This window comes from Hyperolius riggenbachi, chromosome 3 (genome assembly GCF_040937935.1).
Source record: "Hyperolius riggenbachi isolate aHypRig1 chromosome 3, aHypRig1.pri, whole genome shotgun sequence".
Taxonomy (NCBI): Eukaryota; Metazoa; Chordata; class Amphibia; order Anura; family Hyperoliidae; genus Hyperolius; species Hyperolius riggenbachi.
Genome location: NC_090648.1, coordinates 431,246,363 through 431,269,108, shown reverse-complemented (window position 1 = coordinate 431,269,108; position 22,746 = coordinate 431,246,363). Strand labels below are relative to the sequence as shown.

General features: G+C 44.9%; 1 protein-coding gene across 1 annotated transcript in view; it reads left to right on the top strand.

The window, feature by feature from the left end:
- KLHL42 (kelch like family member 42) overlaps window positions 1–21,897 on the top strand; it is a 35,813-nt gene extending 13,916 nt beyond the window's left edge. The window contains exons 3-4 of the mRNA XM_068277643.1: window positions 3,156–3,345; window positions 17,501–21,897. Of these exons, the coding sequence (XP_068133744.1) occupies window positions 3,156–3,345; window positions 17,501–17,925 (615 nt within the window). The 3' untranslated portion in view covers window positions 17,926–21,897. The remainder of the gene's footprint in view (window positions 1–3,155; window positions 3,346–17,500) is intronic.
- The last annotated feature ends 849 nt before the right edge of the window (window positions 21,898–22,746 follow it).

Genomic DNA, 22,746 nt, shown 5'->3' with positions numbered 1-22,746 from the left:
AAGCCCTCTTTGTTCTCTCAGAGCAGTGTTTGTTTGTTACATTGTAGATAGATACATTCGTAACTAAACAAGCAAGCACGGAGGAGAATTTCTAGCTAAATGCAGCACTAAAATGTCATGTTTAATCCATTCAGTGAATTTCTGCTAAAAAAAAAATCTGGCATAATAGTTTATAAGCTGTAAGCAATCTTTTAAAGCAAAGTTGAAATGCTGGGTGTTAGACCACTTTAAGGTTCCCTTTAAGGTTAAGGTTCCCTTTAAAGAGAATCTGTAACAAAAAAAAAAAGTGCCCCTGGATCCTATGGAGGCTTCCCTGTCTTTGTCCCATGGTGGTCTCGCTGGGCCACTCCAAAACCACAGCCGACAATTTGTTGTGCTTTGACTGCAATATTTACCTGCTCCAGCGCAGTAGCGGCTCCCTGAAGGGCTAAGGCAGAAATGGCCGATCCTAATCGGGTCCGGTCTACTGCGCAGGCGACTTGCACCTGCGCAGTAGAGTGGACCCGACCGGGATCAGCTATTTCTGCCTGATCCCAATCAGAGAGCCGCTACTGCGCTTGCGCTGGAGCCAGGAAGGTAAATATTTACATACCCGCTGTTTGGGGACATCTAGCGAGACCACTGTGGGACGGAGGAGGACGTGGGAAGCCTTGATAGGATCCAGGGATACTTTTTATGTTACAAGTCCTCTTTAATTTGTGGGGGAATAAAAATAATTTACGTGTGATATAGATCATTTACGTAGTGATAAAGTTATTGGCAAATGAATGTGAGGAGGAGGGCTAACAGAGGAAAATTGCTTCTGTCCTGAAGGTGAAAATACCTGCTGGCTGAAGTGGTTAAAGTAAAAAAAGGACTAACCATGTGAAATAAAGGTAGAATACCAACTCTCCAAAAAATAAAAAAAGAAGGAAGAAGAAGAGAAAAACATAGAAAAAATGACAACCGAAACATACCAAGAATAAGGATAAAAAGCAAAAATACCTTAATAGATGAACAAGAAAACAGCGGCAATAGCCAAAATCATGCTTATCAATGGCTGCAAATCTAGACAAAAATCTTCCAAAATGCATAAATATAATCAGCAGACCTCTGGACTAATAAATCCAGGGATAAACACACTTGAAAAGACAACTTAAAGTCAGTGAATAAGAACCATATGAACTAACAAAGCAGCTCAAATCACTGCAGCATGGCTAAAATTAATATAATAATGGGCTAAGAATTCTTAGAGGGGTTTTATTCTACATCCGCATCAAGACTATTGTAGGTGGAACACCTGTTAGGATGTATTATTAGATTTTTAAAGATCTCCTCGCAATATTGCTTTATCTAGTGTAAGGTGGTAGTCCAGGTAAACAACCAATAGCGGGTAGATATTATTCTAAAGCTGTAAGCATACAACAAAAAAACTTGAGCACCCTCAATAATGTGCATCTCTGTGCATACAAATTGTGCCCATTGGCTATTGGGAACATAACCATATACACAACTAGAAAAAAAAGCAAAGCCAATCAGGGCCACTATCCAATAATAATTCAGAATGACTTTGGTATTTCATGAAACAACGTATCTTTAATATACACAAGCTTAGATCCATTAAAACAATTAAAACGTCAGTCTCCCAGAGAACACCAATTGTAATCGGTGAAGACCCCTGCCAACCATAAATGCATTAAAGTTATATTCAATGATCCCTCAATCATCCACCTGGTATATGCAGGCATAAAGGTGACTACAACATTTTACAGTGAATCACACTACCACCTTGCAAAAAATACATACAGTGGTTTGCAAAAGTAGTTGGCCCCCTTGAAGTTTTCCACATTTTGTCACTGCCACAAACATGAATCAATTTTATTGGAATTCCACGTGAAAGACCAATACAGAGTGGTGTAAACGTGAGAAGTGGAACGAAAATCATACATGATTCCACACATTTTTTACAAATCAATAACTGCAAAGTGGGGTGTGCGTAATTATTCAGCCCCCTTTGGTCTGAGTGCAGTCAGTTGCCCATAGACATTGCCTGATGAGTGCTAATGACTAAATAGAGTGCACCTGTGTGTAATCTAATGTCAGTACAAATACAGCTGCTCTGTGAGGGCCTCAGAGGTTGTCTAAGAGAATATTGGGAGCAACAACACCATGAAGTCCAAAGAACACACCATACACAATGAATAAATAAGTACATACTGTGAGCGGGCACCCTGAAAACAGCACAACCAGAGCGCCCGTGCTAAAGTGTGAGAATCCATGTGGTGTATAACATGAAAAGATACACCTGCTTACCCAGGGGGAGAATTGGCAGCGGGCCCGGGAGCTCTCTGCTGCTTCTGAGGAGGCTACTATAGTATAGTAACTATATGTTCTGTTCCGATGGAGGGGCGGAGTGCTCAGGTATGACGTCACATAGTTGGTGGGTTGAGTGGAGAGAACAATGCCTTCAGCTGTCAGTCAGCCGAAGCGGTCCGCCAGGAGGATTACTGACCGAGCAGCCGAGAGGGTCAAGGCTGCTGTACACATGCTGGATTCTCCTCAGCAGTAGCGGTCTTTCAAGGACAACTGAGGTGACATGTGAAATGATGAGATAGACATGTGTATGTCAGTGCCTAGCCCACAAATATCGAGGCTGTGTAAAATTGTTTTTCTTTTTCTCGTTGAAACGGCTAAACATCAGGTATGCAAGTGACAGTTTCTGTCCGGGTCTGGGTGGGTCAGACTATAGCATAACCTTCAATGATAAGTAATTATAGCCATAAAACACTTTCCTGTCAGTAAATGGCTTCTGAGAGCAGAAAAGAAGAAATTAAAGAGGGTCAAAAATGTATAGATTTGAGCTACGGCATACTTCAATGAAGGTGTAATTGAGAACAGACAATGAAACAGTAAAAACTAGTTTTAAATATAAAATGAAACTGTGGGATATCTAAAAAAAAATTTTTTTTTAGGAGAAGGAGGATAGATACAATTGTTTTTCTCATCAGTTTATTTTCACCTCGGATGTCCTTTAAGTCCAAGTTTTATTTAGCTCTTTACAGGGCTTTATATACCCATTACTCTTCAGCTCTGCACAAGGTGTCTGAAGGAAATAATGTGTTTGGTTTTTGTGGGACTTCTTGACCACGTGATCTTTTTTTTTTTTTTCTAGGTACAATTTCCGGCTGCTGGCGGTAGGAGGATCGCTCTATGCGGTTGGGGGACAATCCCTACAAACCATGGAGTCCTTTAACCCAGCACAAAACACTTGGAACCTTGTGGCTCCCCTCCCAGATCCCCTGGTGGAATTCTCTGCCTGTGAGAGTCTGGGGATGATCTATGTGGTTGGTGGATATACACCACGAGGTAAGGTGCTTTTTTTGGGGGGGGGGGGGGGGAGTGCATTAAATACATTAGAACTAAGCTGATTGGTGCTGTGTTAGTGTGTGTAACAGGCGGCTGGCATACCGCCGCGGCGGAGAGCGGCATGGACGCCGTCTCCGCGTATCAGCCGGCGGCGGTCCCCGCCTCGCTATCCCACACAGGTCCTTCGGCTGCACATAGGGCATGCATTACGCGTGCGCGCGCCCGGCGGCAGGACCTTTTATGCAGCTAGACAGAGTCAGCTGACTCGCCGGTCAGCTGACTCCAGTGAGCTGTCGGATTGGCTGGGCGGCGCTGCAGAAGCGCTCCCAGCATATAAGGAGCTATGTGTCAGTTGCTCCTCGTCTGCTGTCGTGAATACTTAGGTGTAAACGCTCAGACCTTAGTTCAGTTCCTAGGTGTTGATACCAAGGACGTCACACCTCAGTTTAGGATTGTATTGTATATTTACCTGTGTCTTGACTCTGGCTATCCCTGACTACTCTCTTCTCTTATCGATCTTGTACCTCTGCCTATCTGATTCAAAGTTGCCGACCCTGCCTGTTTACCGACTCTGAATCAGCCTTCCATTCCTGTACTGCTGCCGTCTCTCTGTTGCCGAACGTCTGCTTGTCTGACCTTTCTCCCTCCAGTGGAACGTCTCCCACTGGTGGGTTATCTCTGAGGCTTGCCTCTTTGAGACGCTTGCCCTAGCAGATTGTTACTGCTAGAGGCTGAGACTCTTCTTTTTAGCTTTTTAGAGGATCTCACATACGGGGTTCCCATTCAGAGGTAACCACACCTCTGAGGAATCGCTGTGTGGTGGACATTTCCACGATCTTGTGTTTTGACATTGTCATTATTGTTATCACTGTTTTAGGTGTCCAGAAGTTAGTCATACTTGTATTATTGGTGATTCTGCAGATCATCAATAATCAGGTATATATCTGTATTCTTGGTGATGCTGCAGATCACCAGTAATCAGATTCTCTCTGTGTGTTGACACCGATCGTTACAGAACAGCAGCCAGGTCGAGACTCTAACCACCTTGGTTAATAATCTCATTGAGGTGGTTAATTCACAACAGACCCAGATCACTCAACTATCTGGATCTGTGCAGGTATTGCAAACGGCTTTTGCCACAATGCAATCCCCTCCGGTCACAGATCTGCTTATGTCAGTACCTGAGAAGTTTTCAGGGCATAGGTCTGACTTCCAGAACTTCCGCAACCGTGTCTTGTCCTATTTTGAGTTAAGACCAAGCTTATCAGGTTCCGAGCAGCAACGGGTGACTTTTATTAAGACCTTATTATCCGGGGACTCGCAAACCTGGGCATATGGTCTCCCACCCGAAGATGCCGCATTAACTTCAGTTCAGGAATTTTTCAAGGCAATGGCTATAATTTATGATGATCCGGATGCCTCGATCACTGCTAAGAGGAAGCTCAAAACTCTCAAGCAGGGTCGGGATTCGGTTGAGGTTTATGCGGCAGAATTTAGAAAGTGGGCTGTGTCATCTAGGTGGGGGTCCTACGCCTTGTTAGACTGCTTTCTTTCAGGCCTATCAGACGCAGTTTCCGAGTTAATGTTAGGACATCCTGAACCTAAGTCCATCGATGACGCTATTTCGTTGGCGGTGCGAGTGGACCGCCGGTTACGTTATCAGCGTCAATCAAGAGGAAAGAATGCAGTAAGGGCACTCTCTTATGCGTCCTTTTCGCTTACCCCATCTACTGATGAACTGATGCAAATCGGACATTCCCGGTTGACACAGGCCGAGAAAGAACGCAGAAGGGCTGAGAGGCTTTGTTTGTATTGTGAAGAGGAGGGCCACATTGCTCAAAATTGCCCCAAGAAGTCAGGAAACGCTGCCGTCTAGGTAAAGTTAGAGGTAATACCCTAGACGAGCAGAGGTTACCTCTAAATAAGAATAATCGTTTACTCCTCCCGTGTTCCATTTCTTGGGGGAATTTGACTACTTGCACTCACGCCTTCATAGACTCTGGGTCAGCGGCCAACTTTATAGACTATGAGTTTGTGAAGGGGCTGGGAATTTCAATACATCCTTTGGATCGACAAATAGTGGTTACCGCAATTGATGACTCTCCATTACAGTACAGACAACCTCTCTCTCAGACTCCGATGTTGTCCTGCACTATAGGTGTTCTACACAAAGAAAATTTACAGTTCCTTGTTCTGCGCATGGCAATCTCCACCATTGTCCTCGGAATGCCATAGCTGCAACTCCACTCCCCGCAGATAGATTGGGCCTCAGGCCAGTTGCTCAGTTTGTCATCTTATTGTCATAGCCATTGTCTAGAGAAAATTGCTATTTGTGCCACCAAGCTAGAGGGAAAAGGGGTCCCGATACAATACGCTGAGTATTCTGACGTGTTCTGTCCTAGGTCCGCGGATAAACTTCCACCTCATCGGAGTTTTGACTGTCCCATAGACTTAAGATCGGGTTGTATGCCCCCTAGAGGGCATCTCTATAATTTGTCAAGGCCAGAGAAGCTGGCCATGCGGGAGTACATTAAAGAAAATCTGGCAAAAGGTTTTATCCGTCCTTCCCGATCACCGGCCGGGGACGGATTCTTTTTTGTACAAAAGAAAGACGGTGGTCTTAGACGGTGTGTTGATTAGAGGTCTAAACAAGATCACCGTAAAGAATCGCTGCCCTTTGCCTCTGATAGATGATCTTTTTGCTCAGATAACCAATGCCAGTATTTTTTCAAAATTGGACGTGGGGCATACAACCTGGTACGCATCAGGGACGTTGACGAGTGGAAGACGGCCTTCAACACGCCCGACGGGCATTACGAGTACCTAGTTATGCCCTTCGGGTTGTGTAACGCCCCGGCCGTCTTCCAGGAGTTAATAAACGAGGTTTTCAGGGAAGTACTGGGAAAATTTGTCTTAGTTTATCTTGATGATATTTATACTGATTTTCTCTCCAAACCTGGGAGAGCATCGACGACATGTCAAGTTTGTATTAGAGAAATTGAGACAGAATTCACTGTATGCAAAACTAGAGAAGTGTCTCTTTGAGGTCACTCAAATTCCTTTCCTGGGGTATATTATTTCGACTTCAGGTCTATCTATGGACCCAGAAAAGGTCTCTGTTGTCTTGGAGTGGCCTCAACCGGTGGGCTTGAAGGCACTTCAGAGATTCCTCGGTTTTGCCAACTACTACCGGAGATTCATCGGGATTTTCTTCGGTAGTAGCCCCTCTTACCAGTCTTACCAAGAAAGGGGTTCACTCATATCATTGGTCATCGGAGGCCCAGGCAGTCTTCGATACCCTGAAGAAATTATTTTGCTCTGCACCCATACTGAGACATGTCGATGTCACTCTCCCCTTCATGGTTGAGGTAGATGCCTCAGAAATCGGGGTGGGGGCTGTGTTGTCTCAACGCTCGGGTCTGCAGGGCAAGACACATCCTTGTGCCTATTTCTCACGCAGGTTTTCCCCTGCTGAGAGAAACTACGATGTGGGCAACAGGGAACTCCTTGCCATCAAGCTAGCCTTCCAGGAATGGCGTCATTGGCTGGAAGGTGCTGAACACACTATTATTGTATATACTGACCATAAGAACTTGGAGTACATTGAGGGGGCCAAGAGGCTTACCCCTCGTCAGGCCCGCTGGTCCTTATTTTTCTCACGTTTCAGATTTGTCATCACGTACACTCCAGGTTCTAAGAACGTCAAAGCAGATGCTCTATCCAGATGTTTCGAGCCTGAGACAGCTCAGCCTGCACTTCCCGAGAACATTCTACCTCGCAAGGTGGTGCTAGCGGCCATTGAGACCTGGGAGGATTGGGCAGTCACATTAGCTACCTAACAACAACTAGATACCCCGGGAGGGAAACCGGAAGGGGTTCTCTTTGTTCCACTTCCATTCCGATTACAGATCATGCAGCTGTTCCATGCCCATAAGAACGCAGGTCACCCTGGGGTCATTTGCACTCTGGATCTGCTCACGAGGTGTGTTTGGTGGCCTTCATTGGCCTCGGATTGCAAAGAATTTGTCAGAGAGTGTGTTGTGTGTGCCAGGAGAAAACCTTCTCGCCAGGCTCCGGTGGGTACCCTACAATCCTTGCCAGTGCCAAGTGAACCATGGACCCACCTGTCCATGGACTTTGTCGGCGAGCTCCCCAGGTCCGAGGGTATGACTGTTATATGGGTGATCGTAGACAGGTTCAGCAAAATGGCCCATTTTGTTCCTCTTAAAGGATTTCCTTCCGCTCAAGAGTTAGCAGATTTCTTCGTACAACACATCTTCCGGTTACATGGAATCCCGGATGATGTGGTTTCTGATAGAGGAGTCCAATTTGTATCGAAGTTTTGGAGGGATTTTTGCCGTAGTTTAGATATGAACCTGTCCTTTTCATCTGGGTATCACCCACAGACCAACGGGCAGACCGAAAGGGTTAATCAGGCACTGGAACAATTCCTTAGATGCTATGTGACAGATGCGCAAACAGAATGGGTCAAGTTTTTACCCTTTGCAGAATTTGCACACAACAACCTGAAAAGCTCTTCAACGGGCTTGTCCCCTTTTCAGGTTGTATCAGGAAGATCTCCTCAATTTTCCCCATTGCCGGTGTGTTCCTCTCCCCTCCCAGCCCTGGAAGATTGGCAGAAGGTTTTGAAGGAGCTTTGGGGACAGGTGAAGAAAAATTTAGGAGTAGCCTTTCAGAACCAGAAGAAACAGGCCGACGAGACGGTCTGTTGAGTGGCACTTTGCTCCTGGAGTCATGGTGTGGGTGTCGACGAGACATTTGGCACTCAGACAACTGTCCACCAAGTTAGGTCCCAGGTTCATAGGGCCTTATCCGGTGGCCAAAAATATCAATGATGTCTCTTATGTGATTGATCTCCCAGCCAGCATGAGAAGTGGGAGATCATTCCATGTCTCTTTATTGAAGCCGGCAGTGTATGTGGATTCCTCCCCCCCCCCCCCCCCCAGTGGTAGTAGAGGGCCAGACAGAGTATGAGGTTGAAAAAATTTTGGATTCCCAGCTGGTACAGAATTCTGTGCAGTATCTGGTCCATTGGAAGGGGTATGGTGTGGAAGACAGATCTTGGGTACCAGAGGATCGCATGCATGCTGAGAAACTAAGGAAGAGGTTACATCCTGAGAAACCATGTAGGTGTCCGGAGTCCACTCCTCAAGGGGGAGGGTACTGTAACAGGCGGCGGGGATACCGCTGCGGCGGAGAGCGGCATGGACGCCGTCTCCGCGTATCAGCTGGCAGTGGTCCCCGCCTCGCTATCCCACACAGGTCCTTCGGCCGCACACAGGGCATGCATTACGCGTGCGCGCGCCCGGCGGCAGGACCTTTTATGCAGCTAGACTGAGAGTCAGCTGACTCGCCGGTCAGCTGACTCCAGTTAGCTGTTGGATTGGCTGGGCGGCGCTGCAGAAGGGCTCCCAGCATATAAGGAGCTACTCGTTGCTCCTCGTCTGCTGTCGTGAATACTTAGGTGTAAACGCTCAGACCTTAGTTCAGTTCCTAGGTGTTGATACCAAGGACGTCACACCTCAGTTTAGGATTGTATTGTATATTTACCTGTGTCTTGACTCTGGCTATCCCTGACTACTCTCTTCTCTTATCGATCTTGTACCTCTGCCTATCTGATTCAAAGTTGCCGACCCTGCCTGTTTACCGACTCTGAATCAGCCTTCCGTTCCTGTACTGCTGCCGTCTCTCTGTTGCCGAACCTCTGCTTGTCTGACCTTTCTCCCTCCAGTGGAACGTCTCCCACTGGTGGGCTATCTCTGAGGCTTGCCTCTGAGATGCTTGCCCTAGCAGATTGTTACTGCTAGAGGCTGAGACTTCTCTTCCAGCTTTTTAGAGGATCTCACATACGGGGTTCCCATTCAGAGGTAACCACACCTTTGAGGAATCGCTGTGTGGTGGACATTTCCACAATGTTGTGTTTTGACATTGTCATTATTGTTATCGCTGTTTTAGGTGTCCAGAGGTTAGTCATACTTGTATTATTGGTGATTCTGCAGATCATCAATAATCAGGTATATATCTGTATTCTTGGTGATGCTGCAGATCACCAGTAATCAGATTTTCTCTGTGTGTTGCAGGGCTGTGGAGTCGGTCCAAAAATCCACCGACTCAGACTCCTCAGTTTAGGATTCCACCGACTCCGACTCTGACTCCACGACTCCGACTCCTCTAATTTGCATATTACAATTTTGTTGATTAAAAGTATGTAACATGAAATTCGTCTCTTAACTGCCAACGCTTAGGAATTTTACAAGACAACTGAAGTGAGAAGGATATGTAGACTACTATATTTATTCCCTTTAGACTAAAACTAATCCTTGGTAAGAGTACTTGTAAAAGGTACAACCGGAACAAAGAATATCTATCAAGTGTGGGTGCATGTAAGAATGATCTGCAGGTACTCTGCAGGGGAATGAGGAGATTGTAAACAGACAACACCTCTGTGTTCAATGTGCACAGCATTTTCAGTAGATTCCCTGAGGGACTGATTAGCCTGAAGGGGGCTGGAGGAAGCCCCAGGTATGTATAAAACTTTACTTTTCATCCGTCTCAGTTACCCTTTAATTTGTAGTCACCAAACCAAATTTTAATAACATATCAAATTATTTTATTTCATCAGCAAAGGGAGTGCATACATTTGCATAAATCAGCATCAATGCAGAATTATTTCCATCTCATTGACCATCTCTATTAGTGACATGGCTACACATCAGGCTTTATTCTTACAGCATAGATGTTATTTAGTATATATAAGAGGTTCCTGTGTACACATCATATATACAGTCACAATCAGATATGTATATCTGACCTTAAAAATACGGGGACTGCTTTATTGAAGCAGCACAATTAACTAATTTTGATTGGTTTATTTCATTTTTGTGGACTAAGCACAGCTATTACTGTATATATACATTATTTTTAATGACTATTATCTGAGAAATAGAACATTTTATCATATTTTCTATTTTAATTACAGTTACAAATTCATTCGGAGTCGGAGTCGGTGCATTTTTTCCCGACTCCGACTCCAGGCACCCAAAATTGCCCGACTCCACGACTCCAACTCCACGACTCCGACTCCACGACTCCGACTCCACAGCCCTGGTGTGTTGACACCGATCGTTACAGTGTGCTTGTAAAGCTTGAAGGGGTTTGAGCATTGTATGAGATATGCTTTAGTTGTTGTCACTAACAAAAATTGTTATAGGGCTCTTTTAGGATACCGTCCATTTTTTTTATACAGAATTCATTCAAAGTAATGTTCTATCAAATGCAATAAAAAACTGTATCCAGACTGGGACTTTGAGTATTAGAAGTATCCTTCTTATAAAGGGGTACTCATCTGTTTACAATTCAGAAGGCACCATAGTAACAAGGGATAGAGGGAGTTAGGAGGCGCCCGGGCAAGTAGTCTGTATCTTAACCTGCTGGGCGGTCTGGACGAGCTCAGCTTGTCCAGTACCGCCGGAGCCTGCCGCTCAGGCCCTGCTGGGCCGATTTGGCTCAAATAAAGTGCAGCACACGCAGCCGGCACTTTGCCAGCCGCATGTGCTGCCTGATCGCCGCCGCTCTGCGGCGATCCGCCGCGAGCAGCGGCGAAAGAGGGTCCCCCCAGCCGCCTGAGCCCAGCGTAGCCGGAACAAAAAGTTCCGGCCAGCGCTAAGGGCTGGATCGGAGGCGGCTGACGTCAGGACGTCGGCTGACGTCGATGACGTCACTCCGCTCGTCGCTATGGCGACGATATAAGCAAAACAAGGAAGGCCGCTCATTGCGGCCTTCCTTGTTTATTCTGGGCGCCGGAGGCGATCGGAAGAACGCCTCCGGAGCGCCCTCTAGTGGGCTTTCATGCAGCCAACTTTCAGTTGGCTGCATGAAATAGTTTTTTTTTTATTCAAAAAAAACCCTCCCGCAGCCTGCCTGGCGATCTTAATAGAACGCCAGGCAGGTTAAGACTTGTACTTCAGATATAATAGAATATTGGTTAGCGTACCCTGTGGAAGTCACACTCACACGTAGGGTAGTTGCAATAAGAAACTTCTCAGGCTTTATTTAATATGGCACAATTTGACAACGCTTCATCAGGTCAGTAGATGTGCCCTTAAAATCAAGAAGGCAATGCTCAGAATCTATAACACCGTATCTCTAACTGATAAGGTAACAATAACACTAAAGTGTGGGCATATATCTGCAAAGGCAGTCAAAATATGACAATAAAGAATTTATATATAAAATATATTAGTATACTATAATGACATCAGGTAAATAAAGACCTATACATAAGAGTATACACAAAAATATATATAGATGCATGTATATAGTAAAGCTTATTTGATCATTAACTTAAAGAGAGTCTGAAGCGAGAATAAATCTCGCTTCAGACCTCATAGCTAGCAGGGGCATGCGTGCCCCTGCTAAAACGCCGCTATAGCGCGGCTTAACGGGGGTCCCTGTCCCCCCAAACCCCCTCCGTGCAGTGGGGGAGCGCTTCCTGGTTGGGGCAGGGCTAACCGCCGCAGCCCTGCCCCATGCGCGTCTGTCAGACGCGTATCTCCGCCTCTCCCCCGCCCCTCTCAGTCTTCCTTCACTGAGAGGGGCGGGGGAGAGGCGGCGATGCGCGTCTGATAGACGCGCTGGGAGGCAGGGCTGCAGCCGTTAGCCCTGCCTCCAGGAAGAGACAGCCAGCGACCATTTTACGACCAAGTATTGCGGGGGGTGGGTTGGGGGTGAAGGGACCCCCGTTAAGCCGCGGGATAGCGGCGTTTTAGCAGGGGCACACGTGCCCCTGCTATATATGAGAGCTGAAGCGAGATTTAGTCTCGCTTCAGTGTCTGTTTAATATGTGAAACATGCAAGAATAGTATCGTTAGTGTCTCTGGGGTTTGTATATTTATTGCGATAGGTTTTAATGTTGGGGTATAACCAGGGGGGCACAGTGGTGGGATATGTACGGAGCAGGGGGTTCGATATGATCACTAGGTATAAAGGTCCTTCAGGGCCCATTAATTGACTCTATGGGGGGGGTTTGAGGATCACTGATTACTACTCCCCAGCACCGGAGTCTAACAGTAGCTCAGGGTCTAACCTCACAAGCAATACCTCTTCATCTTCTTTTTTAGAGTTACCAACAGTGATGGGAAAAACACCTCCTCTACGACCAAAATTAACAGATCCACTGAATTTCCTGACATCGCTCACAATATCATCACCTATAAGAACGGCGAAAAGACCAGCACCAAACCAAGAAAGAGGGTAAAGAGAGGGGGCAAAAAAGGCAAACAGAAAACGTTCCATCTAAGAAACCAGACTAAGCTGGAAGAAAACAGTAGCAAAAAACCAATATTCAATTTATCTTCATATATCCTCAATCATACAGAAGAAAATGTATTAAGTAAAGGACTCTCTTTTTGTCCGATTAAACCATCAAACCTGTACGATTTATTCATAGATCTAAATTCATTCACTAGGAAACTCACTCTGAAGAGGTACTTCACAATGAAGACCCTAAAAGGACAAACTTGCACAAAAGACCAAATTGTGACTCCATTCTAGATACAGAAAATGGAGAACCAACGACCGTTATAGATCATGAGGACATAGCTCTCTCTCGATATATATATATATATATATATATATATATATATATATATATATATATATATATATATATATATATATATATATATATATATATATATATATATATATATATATACACACCAAACTGAAAAATAAATCCACTTTCTACCCCACTAGCCATAGGGGACCCTTTATAGAGTTTCTATGAACAAGTTCTGGACGATTTCAAGAAGATGGAGAAGGACAACACAACTCAAAATCTAACGAAAACAGAAAAGATAGCAATAAAAAAGCTGGAAACCAACAAAGATATTGTGATCAAGGCAGCAGACAAAGGGGGAGGAATAGTGATAATGGACAGAATATATTACCTGAAAGAAGCAAACAGAATTCTGGACGATAAAGAATACTACGAAATACTAAGAGAAGATCCGTCTAAGGAATATTCCGGACAATTGAACAAACTCATAACATGGGCTTTCAAAGAGGGAATCATCAACAAGAATGAGAAGGAATATATTAGGATATCCAACCCAAAATTAGCGCACTTTTACCACCTGCCAAAGATACATAAGACCTTAAACAACCCTCCAGGACGCCCAATCATAGCAGGCATAGGATCCCTCACCTCACATCTATTGCAATTGGTGGACCTACACCTGCAACCCTATGTCCGGTCATTACCGTCCTACCTAAAAGACTCAACTAACTTACTAATCGAACTAGAAAAGATACAGTGGAAAAAAGGCTACAAATGGGTTACTTTAGACGTCACAGCGCTTTACTCCAACATTCACCATCGAATCGGCCTAGCAGCCGTCTGGCATTTCCTCACACTCGACGAAAAATTACCTACCAATCAGAAGTTCTTCCTGATACAAGCTATAGCATTTATACTTAGTCATAATTTTTTCCAATTCATGGGGACCATATTTTTACAAAAGAGGGGCACAGCCATGGGGGCGGGCTTTGCGCCCAGCTATGCTAATTTGACCATGGGTCTTTTGGAACAGCTGCTATTGGGACTCACTAATCCTTTTGCGAATAATGTTATTTTTTTATAAGAGATATATTGACGATCTGATTTTAATATGGGATGGAGATACTACATCCATAGGTGCATTCAAGGACTACCTGAATGATAACGATTGGGGCATTACCTTTACGTCAAACCACAGTGAACTCGAGATTGAGTACCCAGATGTGGTTCTATACCACGAAAATCATATCATCAAATCCAGAAACCACTTCAAGAATGTAGATTCTAACTCCTACATAGACTACAAAAGTAGTCACTACAAAGCTTGGAAGACAAACATACCCTTTGGACAATTTCTAAGGATTAGAAAAAACTGTACTGACATTAGAGTCTTCGATAAACAAGCAAAAGTCCTGACTCACAAGTTCAAGGAGAAACACTTCCCCAGCAAGTTGGTCAAAGAAGCAATGAAGAAAGCGAGGAGAACAGATCGCAGCAACCTATTACAAATAAATACTAAACAGAAGAAGCCAACACAGGATGAACCCAACTTTATCACCAGATTCTCAAGTCAACATAATCAAATCCATCCTGAATAAACATTGGACCCTGCTACAAAAAGACCCCTATCTCAAAAAAGACTTAGAGGAAAAACCCAAATGCACTTTCCGGAGAGCCAAGAACCTTAAAACACAACTAGCCCCTAGCAAAATTAGAAACATGACAACAAACGAGACAAATACCCAGAAAAATTACAACCAAGGAACTGTAGCCCATTGCAACCAACCAAGATGCCTATGCTGTAGCAGGATTCAAGTAGGAAAGTACGAACTCCAATCCACGACCAACGGAGAAAACTTCATAATTAAACACAGGATGGACTGTACCTCACACTTTGTCATTTATGTGGTGACATGCCCATGCGGGCTTCAATATGTAGGCCGCACCACCCAACCCCTGAGAACCAGATGGGGACAACCTAGGCGAAACATAGAGAATGGATTTATGAAACACGGCCTATCAAGACACTTTAAATTGTACCACAACCAAAACATAGACCGGACCTACATTTGCCCTATCGAACACTTCTCAGGAGAAACCCAGTACCGACATGGGAAACTGAGAAGTAGGGAAATGTATTGGGTGTTTTGACTAAACACCCTACAACCTGGAGGCCTTAATGTTTGTCTGGAACACAACTTTTAAATATTGCTACCAGAGTCTTCCCGGGGAATCTAGACTGACCATTCCAACCAAAACTTATTTCCACCCCTTGCCCACCCCCCATCCCAGGTTCTTCTGTGCCACCCTTCCTGTCCTCCCCCTCCCCTTTTCTTCCCCACTTTGTCCCTTTCCCCTTCACTCCCTCCCTCGGTGTCGACTTGGTTGGCCCGGGCCCCCCTTTACCCTACCTAGTCCTTCCCCCCCCCCCCCATTTCATATAACCCTTCCCTTTTCTCTCCCCCCCCTTTTTCCCTCCCCCCTATTGTCCATTCCCCCACCCTTTCCCTCCTGTTCCACACCCTCCCCTCCCTAGTCTTATGAGATGCAACCCACTTTCCAACTGGGAAATACGGCCTTAGTGTATCTCCTATATGCCCTCAGCCTTTCACTCCCCCCCGGCCATCACCTAGCAACTAAGGAGCACCTCCCCTGCACCACCATCTATCGTGACCCACACAGGCCACCGTCCCTCTTCCACTGACGTTGCCGGCGCTACGTAGTGCACTCCCCGCGCGCGGTGACGTCAGGATTCCTAGGAGTGCGGCTATTTTATCTGAGCCGGAATCCTGTGTGCTCTTCTAAGGCGCCCTGGATCGGGACGTCTGTCTCACAGGTAAGAGACAATTTAACACCGGCTACACCCCTGTTTCCTCTACATCCCTCACACGGGACCCCAGGCGGTCACATACCCCTGCCTCTGGGATAAAACATCCCCGTTCTACCTAGCACTACTCACGAGGCTATTGGATCCTCGCATCCACCCCACCACCAGCATGATCCCCACTAAGGGATAGTACTCAGAGAGCTGCGGCTCATCTTCCTATCCTCCCACCGCAACACTATTTCATCTAAGCGATGAGGATACCGATATCTGGCCCCAATAGGACCCTCTAACCTTACTACAGGGCACCAGATCCTCACCCCATCCCCTCTTGTCTCCTAGTCTCCATTTCCTATTACCTTCCCCCTAGGAGGACGTACCCCTCCTCAAACCCCCCCCCCCCATAGAGTCAATTAATGGGCCGTGAGGGACCTTTATACCTAGTGATCATATCGAACCCCCTGCTCCGTACATATCCCACCACTGTACCCCCCTGGTTATACCCCAACATTAAAACCTATCGCAATAAACAAATATACAAACCCCAGAGACACTAAAGGTGCGTACACACGTCAGATAAAAGTCTTTGGAAAATGAAAGATCACAGACCAATTTTACCCCCCTTTCATGTAGTATGAAAGCCATGCTCTACACAGTCTATTCTATGGAGCTGAACTCCCCATCAGATAAAAATCTTTGCAAGATGCTGCACACAAAGATGCTGTACACATGCAACAGATCAGTGTCTGCAAAAGATCAATTCCTGCAAAAGATCCGTTCCTGCAAAGTGCATTCATAGTCTATGATATCTGCAGATCTCATACACACCTTGTTTAATGGACATTCATCTGCAGACAATTATCTGCCGATCTGAAGATGCAACCTGGTGGATCTGGTCTACAGATAATTGTCCGTTAAACAAGGTGTGTATGAGATCTGCAGATATCATAGACTATGAATGCGGTTTGCAGAAACGGATCTTTTGCACGAACTGATCTTTTGCAGATACTGATCTGTTGCATGTGTACAGCATCTTTGTGTGCAGCATCTTGCAAAGATTTTTATCTGATGGGGAGTTCAGCTCCATAGAATAGACTGTGTAGGTATGGCTCTCATACTACATGACTACGCAGTACCCACCAGAAGATGTAGATGTGCGGGCACGAGTGCCTGCGCAGGCGCAGAAGAGTCGACCTCGCTGACGGGTTGTTATTGCGAGTTGACCGTTCGCAATGATGGCAACCCGCCGGCGGGGTCGACTCTTCTGCGCCTGTGCAGGCACTCGTGCCCGAGCATCTACATCTTCTGGCGGGTACTGCGCAGTATGCGCCAGATGACACAGACACGCCGGTGCAGAAGAGCCGACCCCCGCCAGCGGGTCGCCCTCATTGTAGGCGGCTAGCGGGGGCACCGAAGAGGACCAGAGCTGCGGCAAGGGACTGAGACTACTGCCCGGGGCTAGAAGAAGCCCCAGGTGAGTAGAAAGTCGTTTTTAATTTTCGCATCGGAAGTCCTTTAAGGTTAAGGTACTTTGATAAATTCAAGCTCTGCCACAGAGTGCTGTGCGGGACTAAGAAAACATTTTGTGATGAGTTAGGCTTTAAGAATGGTTAGTGATGTAGTGATCATAAAACAAAATGGAAAATATTGTTTCAGAAGCTGGCAGTTAATTAATCAGCAGCCGATTAATCACATTTTATGACAGCCGCTAATTATGAGCAATAACTCTTCTCCAATTCTCCACCATGCAGGGCGGAATCTCAGCGTGTTGCGTTACTGCCCCTCAGCCGATCAGTGGTCAGTGTTTGACATCTGGCGCCACCACGTCCGGAAGCAGCAGATGGTGTCCATAGAAGAGACTTTGTACCTGGTGGGAGGATTTATACGAGACAACCATTCGGGACAGAGTGAAGACTCTTTGAGTGTACACTCCTACAGCACCCGGACCCGAGAGTGGACATGTCTCAAGGTCAACACCTCAAAGTCGGGGCTGAGCATCTGCTGCGCCCTGCACAATGACGGCATCTACATCCTGAGCCGTGACGTCAATCCCGGCACAATGGGCAAACACCGTGTCTTCCTGAAATACTGTGTCTTCTCTGAGGTGTGCGAGTATGTGCGTGGAGCGCCCTCCGAAGGCAACAACATGCACCTCTGCTCTATGTACCTTTCCTGAAGCTGGAAACCCTAGAACTGATCTACAGAAACTCCTCCAGAGATCCCTGAGCCTCTCCAGTGGGGATATCATAAGATCCTCACCAATACTCGCCTTTCTGAAATCTGTCCTCTGTAACATGGCAAAAGACTGCAAACCTCACCTGGGTCATATTGAAACATAGTGGGGGTTGATAAGTGTTTTTTTATTTTAGTTCTAATAAAATTAGAGACTTGATTGAATTTATAAAAAAAAAAAAAAAAAAAAAAGTAATTATCTGAGTTTGTGCTGCAGGCACCATAATATCAGGGGCTAATTTACATACCAGTGAGCTACCCGCCTTATGATCTGATATGGCCCAGGTGAGAATGGTACACACTAATGCTACGTACACACTTGCAATAACGATCGTTTGCAAGGAACGATAGTTACCAGACGAACAATATTGGAACGATTGGAATGCAACGATGGGATGCAGCAATCATGATACGCATTTTAACGATCGTTCTCGCAGAAAAGAACGATCAGAGGGAAATGTTGCGTACATATTTATATAACATAAAAAAAACCAAAACCCTGAAAGAGAGTTACAACAGATAAAAATATGATAGTTAACTTGAAAACAAAGTTTATTTGAAATTTGTAATGTAACAATCTTTACGGGTCGCGCTACACAGGAAGTACGGAAGCTGGGCAAAATCCAACGCAGGCGCATTGGCCCTTGTAACGATCGTTCTCGGCAGATAACTGTACACACTATAGTTTTAACCGATTGTCGCTCGATACGATCCGTCCTGTTGGATTTTCTCATAGTGCTGATATTGTTCGTTCGGCGTCGTACTTAATGATCGTTTGGTAAAGTTCTTTAACCGATTGTCGGCAGACTGATCGTCAAGCTGCTGTTTCAAACGACCATACTCGCAAGTGTGTACGTACCATAAGCTCTTGATGGACAATTTTCAGTTAAAGTGGACCCAAATCAAAAATACAATATTTCAGAAATAAAACCTATTTTCTAAATTTATAATAATAGCAGCCTTTTTTCAGCTGCATGATGACAAATATAAAATATTTTAAATTTATTGTAAGAAACCCCTCCCTTCTTTTCAAATTGCCAGGATTTTTCCGGCAAACTGGTGGAGTAGGTGGTGTCCAGCAATGGAGGAATTGCTAATGGCTGCCCCCAGTATAACCCTAGATATAAAAAGAGAAGGGTGAAAAGCATGCACTGAAATGCTCATAGGCTTGAAGGAGTGTTTATTTATCTTTTTATGTGTCAGAGTGGTGCAACTAAATATTTTTAATAAAAAAAAATGTTTGGTTTGGGTCTGCTTTAAGTCAGTCCAGGTTTGGTGCATCACTTATGGGTAGCCCACTAAAGATGTTTAGGGTAAATTCACATTGGATGCATATGGATGTGCCTCACAACGGATTTAAGAATTAGTGGCTCCCTTAACGCGCACAACGGTTGGCACCTCATTGCCATTGGGGCGTAACGCCTATGTAGCCTGGTAGCGCATAGCTGAGCTCACTTTATTATGGTTGAGCCCAGTATGCCGTGGAGCCAACATGATGGTGTGAATGGGATTACTGCAGTGTGTTGCTGTGCGATAATGACTTAGGGCTCAGCCTTACTATACGCGCTTTTCTGAGCGCTTGCAATTGATTAGTGCTTTGAGCGCTTTTTAAAAATCGCTACTATTCACTTTCATAAAAATCGCATCAATTTTTTTTCATATGCGATTGTGGTGATTTTAATGAAAGTGAATGGGAGCGATTTTTAAAAAGCGCTCGGAAAGCGCTAATCAATCACAAGCACTCAGAAAAGCACTTATATTGTGGCTGAGCCCTTAGTTATAACACAGCACAAAGTGCATAGTGTGATGTCACTGCACCTTTAGGGTCCATTCACACTTGAGCGGGAATCACGCGATTTCCGCTTAAGGCAAACCGCTAGCATATGTAATGTAACACTATGGCAGTGTTCTCACTGCCGCATTTGCAAATGTGTTTCATGCAGGGGTTTGCCGGCGATTCCGGAGCAATCGCGATTAGCATGTATAGAACCGCTAATTGCGATCGCTCCCAAACCCCTACAGTGACCTAGTGATTTTTCTGCGTTAATCGCCGGCGTTTAGCGGTTTTAGGCGTGAACGGAGCCTAAGAGATTTCTGGAGATGCTTTTGTTAGTTGGCCTCATTGTGACCCAGCTTTCACTACAACTGCTTGGGAGGCCATGTGATCATCTTCACCAATCCACTTCATTCAGTGCATATGCATTCTCTGGAAGGTATGGGCAACTATCTAAGGCCCAGTGCACATCAAGCGGTTTTAGCAGCGATCCGCCAACCGCATCCGCCGGTGAAAACGCTTGGCTAATTTATTTCAATGGGATGGTGCACACCAGCGGTTTGAGGTTTTTAGCAAACCGCAAACGTGCCCCCTGCAGCACGTTTGCGGTTTGCAGAAGCGTTTCTGCCTCAAAGTATAGGGAAAACGCAAACCGCTCTGGAAAACGCTAGATCAGAGCGGTTTTCCAGGCATTTGTGTTACAGAAGCTGTTCAGTAACAGCTTTTACTGTAACAATATTTGTAATCTGCTACACAAAAACGCTCCCAAAAACGCTAGACATGTGTAGAAAACGTCTCTAAACATGCCTAGAATCGCTCTGAAATCTGCTCCAAAAACCTCTAGCGTTTTGAGGATCTGCTAGCGGTTTTGGTGTGCGCTGGGCCTAAGCTAACATTTTCCAGAAGCCCTGTAAGAGAGAGGAGTGACGTAGGGATGACATATTATTGTAGCCTTTTTTTAATTTATTTTTTTCCTTCTCTTTTCCCCTGTCCCCCAGCTATACCTTACAGTGTCCCATCAAAGTGGAGTTGGTGTCGTACGCAGTTTTGTGAAGAATCTGGTGTGTGTCAGATTCTAAAACTAACCCCCCTCCACCACTGGCTGAAAGCGTGGCTACAAGAATGTGTAAAGCACGATAGACAACCACTCTCTCTCTCCTTTTTTGCATTGTGAGGGGCAGTGCACACCAAAAACCTCTAGCGTAAAAGCAAACGCATATCGCTTTTTGAAGTGCATTTTAGGCATGTGCCTAGCGATTTTCTAAGTATGTCTTGTGTTTTTTGGAGTGCTTTGGTGTACCGGTTTTTATATTTTGTTACAGTAGAGCTGTAACTGAACAGCTTCTGTAACAAAATGGTTGTAAAATCGCTCTGATCTATCGCTTTTTAGAGCGGTTTTCCACTTTCCTATACTTAACATTGAGGCTGCATCGCCCCAGAAATCAGCAAAAATACTGCAGGACCCGCGTTTGGGGAAAAAACGAATTGCTCTGGTGTGCACCATCCCATTGAAATACATTAGCCAAGCGCTTTTCAAAGTGCAAGCTCTTGGTGTTCATCAGCCCTCACATACATGTTGACATGGAGCCTCCATTCATTGCTGTTGTATAGCATGGGATGGGTGGGAGGATACTTGAATAAATGCAGATATATATTGTGTGTGCAATTTTTAGTGTTTGCCATAATTATACCTATGTTGTAATCCTATATCCAACCTTTTTTTTATGATTCTCAAGGTGCCCCTTAACGCTACAAATTTTTTTCTATTTTTTTTTTATGCGATTTGAACGATCAAAATGAATCAGAAGGCAATTATCGATTGTTCCCATTAACAGAACAACTTAAGAAGATTTTTCATTCTGATTTGATCATAAAATCCAACTTTCGGATTGATTGATTTTTTTTTACCTTTTCGAATCGACCAAAGAAGCATTTCACAATGATTTGTGCCACACACAGCGCAGCTTTCTATAAAATTCGATCATAAAAAGTGCGTTGAATGATGGAATCTGAAGAAAATATTGTACCGTTAATTGGTACCTTTACAAATATTTCAAAAAATAATCTGTGCACATTTAACAAATGAACACTTTAGTACAATATAACTATCATCCTGTGCCAACACTGCTTATGTAAATAAAACAATACAATTTTAAAAACCGAAAAAGTCTACGTACTTTCTAGACTAACATGCCTAAAATATGTGCTTATGTGACCTCTGTTTTTTCACACCAACAAAATGCAATTGGAAACACGTTTTGCGATTTTTTTCACTATGTTAGCCTCAATCCAAACAGAAAAAATGCATCAGAACTACAATTGCCTTTTTTTTTTAGAAAATCTGCCTTAACTGTTACATTCATTTATGCTTGATAAAGCAGGGATGCTCCCTTGCGCAACATGTCACAATAAAATATTAAACATAGACCTCAATTCACTAAGCAGTTTAGACTAGTCTACAGATAGTTTTTAGTCTACTGATGGTTTGGTGTAATGTTTTAGACCTGTTTATAGACCTGGCCTAAGGGCCCATTCACACTAGAGCGTTTTGCCGGCGATTTTGGCAAAACGCTTAAGCGCTAGCGCTTTTGAAACTGCTAGTGCTATGATACCCTATGGGCCCGTTCTTACTTGGGTGATTTGGGTTAATCGCTGGGGATTAACGCAAATCGCCCAAATGCGTAGTTTGCACCATTTTCAGGCGATTTCCTGGCGATCGCGTTTCAGGGCTATAGAAGCGCTAAACGCGATTGCGGGAAAATCACTGCAGTGTCCAGTGATTTTTCCATGTTTTAATCGCGGAAAAATCACTCGCACAAACCGTGGGCAGTAATTGCCAGCGTTTTGCGCTTTCAAGTGTGAATGGGGCCTAAGGCCTCTCTTCCACGAACTGTTAAGCTGTGTGCTCAAGCAGTTGTGAGAGTTTGAGGGCTCGTTTCCACTGTTGCGACGCGATTTCGCCGGCATCCCGACGCTTGTAAAAAGGCATGC